Genomic DNA, 9,910 nt, shown 5'->3' with positions numbered 1-9,910 from the left:
GCGTCTGCCGGTTTCTTACCGGTGAGACGGGTGACTTCATGGTTGATTGCTGACACCACCTCTGGTAACCTCGCTACCCATTCGGTCGATCGTTTTCCAGGGGTGGTCATCTCCCTAGCATACTGATAGCCGAACAAGCGCTCAGCCAAAGTCCTATTAAATCTCTCAACTATAGCTTGGCTGCGATGGGCTCCGGCCGTGCCACGTCTGACCTTTGTATCGTGTTTGGCTAGCAGTTGTGAAACGGCACCCATGAACTCCCGTCCTGGATCAACTTGCAGCTCTGTTGGCCAAGTCAGCGGGCTGCGTTTGTATATGCGTTCTAATCCTTTGGCTACTTTGGCCGAATCTTTCGTGGTCAAGGGTTCGGCTTCCTTGTAACGACTGGCTACGTCCACTACGGTTAAGGCATACTTGTACCTCTTATCATGAGGTAGGAACAGTAGGTCTGCCTGGTGAATGCTATTAGGTATGTTAATTCCGAAACTCCTTCTAGGTACGTAGCGTGGCGCCGGCAAATAGATCTGCCACAGGGCTTGTTTTTCAAGCCACGCTTTGGCTTTCTCTGGTGATACTCGCGCCATTTTAGCTAGCTTATCTACTGCGCTAGCTCCTTTCCAATATCCACGCGGGCTGTAATAAATAGCCTCAAATTTTTTCATGTCCATACGCGTATGTGTTTATACCATCAATAGCTATCCAACGTTTCGTGTCCATAGGCGATAGGGACGTCTTGTTTATAGTCAGTCCGTATATCTTATGTCCATCACTTCTAAGCGTGTTCATCTTATGCCTAAAGGTACGGGTCTTGAACAGAGCCTCCTTGAATCTGGCGTGTTTGATGTGTTGTTTCACCACATACTTCTTAACCCCCTTAGCCTTCCGGATCTCACTATTGTCGGCTTTCAATATGGAGTACATCTTAGGTCTCAAACCTATGTACTCAGCTATTGGCGTGCCAGCACACTCGTCCTTCATCTTACCTAGGACCTTTTTATTTACCGTGCTGTGCATGGTATGGGTCTTAGGATAGTCGCTGGTGTCGTATAAATCGATGTGTTTTTTCATATCCTCGTACACGTCCTCGGTTCGAATCTCCATCAGCAGGGAATCCGTGTCAGTGTACAGCACTTCGCACCTGTCGCCGTACTGTTTCTTAAGCTCGTTGTAGTAAAAGTCGTACATCAGGTGTTTGGATAAATCGAGGATACTCATCCCAACGTAAACAGGTCGGTTGAATTTTATGTGACTTTTCTTCATGTGTATGGCAACTAGGTCATCTGTGAATATTTTATTACGGTTGAATGCCGGACTGGCTATCAATTTCCTGAGCTTGTCTTCCTCACTAGATCTAACCAGTTTCACGGTTACGCGTTTCCTCAGGTTTTCCATAGTCTTACCAAACACCGAGTTGTTCATGAGCTTGTAGAGATTTTTCTCAAAATCACTGGTGGCTTTTTTTCGTAGGTCTGTGTTCATTCTGATGTAGGGCTCCATCCATGGGCTCTGGTCGAACATGAGCACCCTGTGTATTTTGGCCAGCCTCATACCCAATGACAGGTACAGCTGTAGGTTGCGATAGTGAACTATGTACTTGGTCTTATTCATTAAGTTAGGCACGAGTTTCTCAACGTCCGCCACACGACCACCTGACAAGTTATATTGGTACTCAGACATCCAGTCTGTGTTAACCTTCATACGTTCGGGCGCAAGGGGATAGCTGTTGTGCGATGTGTGTAATGCCTTGGGATACTCTAAGTCAACTTCGAGGATATACCCTTTGTTCGAATCTGGTGCAATGCTCATAACATCAACGTTTGGTACCCATTCGAATCCCCCTGTAGGTAGATACTGGCTCATGGCCCAGCCGTACAGGTTGTTTGCGTCGAGGTATAGAATGTGATTGGTTGGTTTGTTAGGATCGTAACCTTTCACGTATTGATTATTTGCTTTAGCGTATCGTTTGGATGCCATGGAAATCCCACCTCGCAAGCCCTTCTCAATGAATAGGTGCATGTCGTAATCTGTGAGCAATTCCAAATTAACTCCTGTCTTTCTAAGCAAGGCGTCCCACGACAGACCTGGGCTGGTGTAATACCATGCGGGGTCGAGTTTATACTGCTTTAAACAGGTCCGCCTGAACGTTTCAAACACGTCGGCTAACAGCAGTACATCTGTCCTCAAGTACAGATCGTGATAATCGCCCAGGTTCTTACAACCCAGTTTATTCCATACGTTAATCGCGTGCGAGTAATCGTCTCGTGAGACTGACGCCTCATTCAGCTTGCTATAAAAGCAGTCGATAGGAGGTAGTCTGGTCTCTGTGAACTTAGCCCAGCTATCCATGTACTCATATGGGTATACGCCCTTCCTCATGAGCAGGTGTCTAGTCTCGGCGTCTGTGTATCGATCGGTGATAGGGAAGGTATTGTTGGCCTTGACCAGACTGTCGAGTGACGACAGGAGGAATTGAAACGAGTCAATGAACCTAAGTCCGTTTAAGCTGAAGGAGATGTATCTCTCCATGTTGTTGGGAATGCATGATATATTACCATCGATTTTCGCGATGGCCTGCATGATCAAGTGAGAGTCGTATCCTCTCAAGTTGTGAAAGACAACGGGGATGTTTATTGTCTTAGGATTGATTTTAAGCTTGAGGTTGCACGCGTTGTGAGCGGCGCCTCTATACTTACCAGTTATGTGGCAGTGATCTCTCACCGAATCACCGTTAAGTGGCGAGTCGCACACGTGACAGTTAGTGCTACTGGCGTGAGCTATCTTGTCGGCTCTGGTCATACGCATGGGAGCGATTCTATACAATGCATTCCTAATAATTTTTTCTTCCTCCTGCAAGCACTTTAGAAACCTTTCAGCCGCGTCAGGACCCCTATACACTACCGGAGCTTTCGTTTCCCCGTCACAACGGACGACAATGTATCCAAACGAACAGGCTTTATGCTCTTGTGTTTTTTGTGTGAAACTCCCACTAGTGGATGATTCCCCAACCACTAAGGCTTCGAAGTCGGCGTATATTATATAAGGCACAGACATTTGGTTCTTGTGATTGTCGAATTTTAGGATATTTTCACCTTCCTTAGGCATGTCGACTCGTATGGCCGTCTGCCCAACACCTTGGCAATCCTCCAGGTGGGATTCTAATAAATCGGCCCGACTGAAACAGTGTAGGCATCGTACACAAAAGTGTTTTTCCCCATCGTGTTTCGATTGGTCGTGTAACAACCGGCTGAGATGTTTTATCCACGTGTAGTGATACTTTTCACCTTTTTGAATCATGAATAAATTAATAACTTGACAATCCTTCACCGGGCTGACCCTGTGTATTATTGTTGTATTACCTTCGTGACCAAAAACATTTATAGCCAGATTATTCTGTTTTTCTACTTTAGTAATCTGGGTTATTGGGGTTGGTTCATCTATACCATCCCAGTTGAGCCCATCGTCCTGTGGATAATTAGAAGGCCTGTTCGGATTAGTGGCAGCTGGAAATATGGCTGACCTGAGAGATAACCTCAGGCAATCGTTTCCTCTATTCTTAACATTTACTATGGCTTGTTTGTTCTTATAGTAGGGAGGCAAGTCTAGGTATGACCCACCTCTGAACGGCACGTATTTAGCTATGTCTAGATAGACATTATCGATTTTATCTACAGCCCACCCGGACCCCATGTGTGTGTAGCGTTCTAGGTATTCTCGTATCTGCTGAAAACTATTATCGATTGATGTGTCAATGGTCTCTGCATGTGTGACGACCTCTTGTTTACCTCGGAAGTAAGGTTGAACATACTCAGTGGTACTCCCAACCTGCTTATCGAGTGACATTTTCACTGTGATCTGAAACTTGATACTTCCTAGATTATTTAGTTCCTGGTTGACCTTATCAGCTATCAGAGGCTTAATATCTGTAATGTCTATGTTTCTATCAATGTGCATGCGCCAACCTCTCAAATAATTGCCTACGGCGTGCTCAGTGCGCACAAACTGTAGGTCAATAGCTCTATTCTGTCGTAATAATTCTACAAGCTGTGGTTTTCTCATACGAGAATACCCGCCTAAACCCAAATCGTGTGCCTCGGCTTTCAGTTGTTTTACAGTTGGACGTGCTACTGGGGCATGTGATAACAATGTGGTTAACCCGGCTTTCCCCAATTTTGAATAACCCGTGTATCCAAGCTGTTTCGCTTGAGCTTTTAACTGTTTTACTGTAGGAGGGACTTCTAAACCTAGTAATCTCAACAATGCTGGCTTCCGCATTCTAGAATACCCGATAACACCTCTCTGTTTTGCGACCCTCTTGAGCTCGCTTACAGTAGTCATTGTGTTTACACCTAAGAGAACTAATGTCTAATTGGTTCACAGTAAGGGGAGGTAACTCCTCCACTCTTGATAAAAAATATTTTAATCACTTATTAACCAAACTCGGTTTGTTGGCCACAATTCTCGTAAGTCTTCCAACAGCTTGTGTGAATCTATGTAGGCATCGATCAGTGTTTGGTTATTTGATAACAATTCGATTAACCCGGCTCTCCCCAGGTTTGAATAACGCCGGCATCCAAGCTGTTTTGCTATAGCTTTTAATTGTTTTACCGTAAGATAGGCTTCCATATTCAAGACATGTTTACACCTAAGAGAACCAATCTCTAATTGGATTTTATCTTGAGCAGTCGCCTACGTTCTTTTATGTAGTCTTTTTTATTCTCGTATATGAGTTGATGTCTGACTACGTTCGCTCCGTGAGCTTTACATAAACAGTAGTGTCCTTTAACCCCGATACCACACACAGAACACGTGTAGTTAGGACTTCCCATATGGAAACAACAGAACCCCTGATTCCTGCATTTCCTACCACAGGCCTCGGTCTTCCCCATAAGTATATATTCACATCGGTATGGAGCGGGTCTCATGTTTACTTATATAGGTATTTTAGTTTAATTGCTTAGCAACCAACGCAGTAGCTGCTATACCCAACACTATGAAGCCCAGTTCACGATTCATTTGTCCCTTGGATGGTGTGTAGTACTGAGCGAGTGTGGGTTTATTGAGCGGTTCCAATTGTTTACCAGTTAGTAGATAGTATTCTTTCATTGCTTCATCAACATCGTTGAATGTTTGAACGGCATGGTTTTCACGCGTGAGTTGTTCGTTAATAAAATCGATCCTCTGGAGGCGTTTTTTAGCGTACTCGGCCTGTGCTCTTTGTAATTTCTCAGTAGCGAGATCGTGTCGCTTCCTTTCTTCCTGTATTTCAGCCGCGTGATCATCTCGTAGTTTCGAGAAGAGGAAATTACTCCCGGAAAATGCCAGGGCATTCACTAACGCCCCACCAACCATCATAGCTATCGTGGCCATCCCTATATTTATTTCATTATATTATCAGGTATTATTCCTTGTTTTACTAGGATGTCTTTTGTGGCCATCGCCATACCAAGGTTCATTATGAGCATACCCATATCCTGCAGGTTGAAATCTAGCTTGATAGTTGGTTGTTTAAACACCATTTTAGTTAACCGAGCGTACCCTACGGCTAGACTGGCTACCACTGTGGCGTGGTATGCGTCGTTGACGAACGTTTTCCCCTCAGACATTATGTATATGATATAAAATATTTTAAATTATAACATGATATGCGGGTCAATAGTGGGGGATACCCCCATACCCTCACTGTTCTCACTGTTGGGTTGTGGCTCACTGTGGGAGGTGTATAACCATGTTATAACCACGGCAGCAGTTACGCCTACAGCCAACAACAGTCGGGTTGGGTTAGTCACTTTATGTTGGTTACACCACCGTTTTTTACCGGCAGCTACTCTCTTAGGATTCTTCTGTCTGGTTACTGTTGAAGTTGTCTCCACCGTCACCTCGGGACTCACTGTTTGGGGTGTGGGGGGTACCACCACTGGGGTCTCCACCGTCACCTCGGGACTCACTGGTTCCGTCACCTCGGACATCTATACTATTATTATTATTCTTTCTCTCAAATTGACAATGTTTTGCCGTGATAATCGCCGCCGTCACTGGAGCCAACAACATACCATATTTGTGGTACAGCCCGCAGCTGATAGAGCTCACGGCGTGTTCGATAAAAGGGTCTTTCTCGAGGTCCTCCCACAGGTAAAGTCGGCGCTCTGGTGGAATGGGAAGGAAATGTGACACAATACCGGTGTATATCTGGGTCATAGCCGATCCTATTGTCTTTGTCATTTCTGCTCCGAGCCGGGACTCGTATCTAGCGTACAGCTTATCGATTTCTTCGGCTGACATTTTGTGAATTTTATCCGGGGTGTAGTCTCCAAAGTAATGTTTGGCTTTGCCGCCAACAGCCAACGCCACCAGTTTCTCTCGCTTGTCATCAGTGGGGCCTGCGGGCGACAATTGTTCGAGCAATTCCTCACACTCCATCTTATAATATAACAAGTAAGATTTAGTTTTAACTATATAATACCCAATACAAACAAAACACAGAGAAATGAAAGTTAAGTTGCACACGACAAATACTTCAAATATCATAGCTATGCTTAGCATTTGCTTAGCTTTGCTTAGCTTTGCTTAGCTTTTACTTAGCTTTGCTTAGCAAACTATATATGCTACTGGTTGGTCGGTCTTTAGTACGAGCTTAGCGTGTTTAGTTTCAGCGAGCTGTTTCTTTACCCGTTCCCGTTCTAATTTACTCATCACATCGTTCTCTCTCAAACACTCCTCGAACGAATCCCTGTCCTTGCAGTGAAATAAGGCCACCCATCGCGTCTGCTCCCTGAGGTCTTTCAACACCGAGTTGAACTTCTGCGTTAGCACCCAGACGCTGTGATTTGCATGCCGGCCGGAGAAGGCCAGGTACGATAGCATGTCTCTCTTTTTTGTTATCTCGCGATTAGCGCTGCAGTCGTCCAGTATAAACAGCGTCGGTTCCCCTTTAAATTTCTCGTGAAGAGCTTTCAACCAGTCCTGCAGGCGTGTTCCAGGGTCGATTTTGTGTACGTCCGGGTCCGTCATCACCCAAGGTCGCGCGTATGTTTTATTCATGCCCAGAGTAGGGCACATGATAACGATGTTATCGAACACATCCTTGTAGTAACCCTCCAACATATCCAACACGAAAACGGTCTTCCCACAGCCAGTCTGCCCGCATATGATAGCGCAGTGTGGGTCAGTGGGTAGGTGGGGGAGACCCCCACTAGTAGATGGCTTGCACGAATCTCCCATTGTCTATATTAAGTTGCGCGTCCATAATAACGTACAGATATAATTTCAACTTACCAGCGGTTTGAGCCTTCTTAGTAATCTGGATGGTTATCCCTTCGCTACCGTTATCTATACGACGCCCGCTACCGTGCAGTTTATCATCATCCGTGGATCGCATGTCCAACCATAGGGCGTACTTGGTGGTCAGGTATTCACCGATCTGCACGGAGCCGAGGTCCAGGTCCTTTGTTATGTAATCCCCCACTGGTAGCTTTTTTATCTCATCCCACTGCTGGTGTGGTCTCATACCATGACTGAACAGCTGGTTGGGCACGCCCTCGATGGTCACTTCCACCTTTTCAATCTCGGGGTTGAAAAACTTCTCGCTGTCCCTCCGGAATGGATCGTAATCCTCCACGGGGACGACCAGGATACCTTTCATCGATCGCGCCGGCACGTTCAGGTTGATATTCCACACAGTGTCGCTCTTATCTCGCACGACTGATCTATGCCTCAGTACGCGATCGTACAGGATAGCCATCTTCCCAGAGTACTGGCTTCGAACCTGCCTGGCCAGCTCCGGGCTAGTGACCATGTCGAACTCCAGAGAGATGTTGTCTATGGCATAACTGGCCTCATCACCGTTCGGCGTACGCACTACTTTGCTATAGTCGTTAAATGTGAGCTCGTATTCGAGCCTATCACCCAGCGCGGCCTGGTAAAACGGCGCGTGTCCCGTGAGCAACTCGAAGTCGAGCGGCACGCAGAATCGATTCCCGTATGCTAGAGCGATAGCCTTTTCACCGTCCGATAGCTTGTCTTGCTGGTCTTGCGTGAAGACATACCCTATGCGCGCCCGGGTTGATTTGCTGATACCCTGGTACACATCATTGACTCGTTCTCTCTCGCTTTTCCAGAGATCCTTGTAGCAGTGAAACACGTCGCTGTCGTCGATGCTCAGTACCTCGTTACCGCTGATCTTGACGGTCGTTTTCTTGATGATAGCTCGACCCACGTTCCGCACTAGCTCGCGTTTGTCGTTGTCGGAGGTCAACGTGATATTGAACGCCAGTCGAACAGTGCCTGGTACAATGAGGTCATTCTCACCAAGGTTTGGAAATCTAACCAGCAGAGTTTGGTTCTGGTCTATCTTGCTGGGATTGTTGGTGATGGTCACCGACTGTCGCACGGCTCTGGCACCTAATGGCTCTCTCAATTTTCTGAAAGGATCTAATTTTCTACCGTACATTGTTATATAAAAGAAATATATTTTTAATACTAATGGATGAAGACATACCTATGGATGAGATGCCGGGCGCTAGTGCCCAGGCATTCGATGATGAGCAGGAGACCTCATTTACTAGTTTGCCATTGAGCCAACAACTTTTAGAAACAACGGTAAATGATTATTACGAAAGTTTAAAAAGCGATAAAAACTACGTTGAACCCCAGGGTCGATACCATAAGGATTTTTTTATTGATACAAAGGGTGTTCTACGTCTTAAGTCTGCCCCAAAGGTTGACCTCTTTAACAAGATCACTAAAAAACCACTGGCCTTGTCAACTCTAGCCAGCCGCAATGGTGGTGCTGAATTTATCCGTGAACATCTAAACATGCGTGATTACGGTGGTGCAATACCTAAGACCGTTAAAGAAGATCTGCAAGCTACCAGATCCCACCTCACCACTATAGATGAAATGACGCCAGAGCGTGCTACAGAAGCCTCGGACAGCATAGAAAAACTGTTGAGCACCTACTGGGACAAACCGTTACCGGGATTTGACTTTCCAGTAAGGGAACTGCGCGGCTTAGACGAAGCCGTGAAACGCGTGCGTGGAGAACTCGTGAACAACATGGGGAAACTGAACGAAATCGACGAGCACATCGCTAGGGAAAAAACCAAACTCACCGAAACTGACGACGATGATATGAAGCGTCGCATCAATGAACGAATACGTGATTTAGAAGACGAGAAACGTACACGATTGGAAGCCGCTTCCTCGAATCGTGAACATCTTCGATCCCAGATCAGTCGTATTCGGGAAACAATCGATAGAATACTGAATGAGGATACAACTTTAGCCAACAAGATTCGGATATTATTCCGGGAGCAAGGGGTCACCATCGCCAGCATTCTGACTGCATTGGGTTTCATTATATCAACCTTGGTGGTGTCACTGGTGGGGGGTGCCCCCACACCTGGCGGAGGGGGAACTCCAACAGGTGGTGGTGTTAAAGACTGGATCAAAAAACTCGGGGAAGGCCTAGCTAAACTGGCTGGTAAAGCCGCCGAAGCCCTTCCCGGCATCCTGGGTAGCATCATCTCGTGGTTGTTGAGCGCTCTGTCTAAAACTGCCATGTGGCTCAGTCAAAACCTGTGGGCAGCCATCGTCGCCGTGGCGGGTCTGGTGTACGTAGCGGCTAAGAAATCTTTAACCAAATAAGCCCCAAAGTTACCCCACCAACCACTAAGGCTGTTTTATTATCAATATGCTGCTGATAGGTGGTGGAAACCCCCGGGGGTACCTCCACATGAACTTTAGGCTCCGGTGGTGGCGCCACTATACCTTTTTCACGTGGTTGGATGTGTGGGATATAGGGGGTGTTAATATCGGGGTTGATACCCAACTTTTGATCCTTCGTGGCTATGACTATTTCGTTGTTATAACCCACCACTTTTTTTATTCTAAGTTGCATATCACTCGGAGCCAT

The 9,910-nt window shown here is 46.2% G+C and overlaps 1 protein-coding gene across 1 annotated transcript; it reads right to left on the bottom strand.

Moving 5' to 3' along the window:
• Positions 1 to 5,362: 5,362 nt before the first annotated feature.
• On the bottom strand, positions 5,363 to 7,651 carry LOC137257621 (uncharacterized). Its single transcript, XM_067794947.1, has 2 exons — positions 7,273 to 7,651; positions 5,363 to 6,377 (listed from the first exon to the last, which is right to left on the bottom strand). The coding sequence occupies exons 1-2, from the start codon at positions 7,637 to 7,639 to the stop codon at positions 5,830 to 5,832; spliced, it is 915 nt and encodes a 304-aa protein (XP_067651048.1). The 5' UTR covers positions 7,640 to 7,651; the 3' UTR covers positions 5,363 to 5,829.
• Positions 7,652 to 9,910: the final 2,259 nt, after the last annotated feature.

This window comes from Haliotis asinina, chromosome 12, assembly GCF_037392515.1.
Source record: "Haliotis asinina isolate JCU_RB_2024 chromosome 12, JCU_Hal_asi_v2, whole genome shotgun sequence".
NCBI lineage: Eukaryota > Metazoa > Mollusca > Gastropoda > Lepetellida > Haliotidae > Haliotis > Haliotis asinina.
The sequence above is the reverse complement of the archived record's forward strand: the minus strand, read 5'-3'. Positions and strand labels throughout refer to the sequence as shown.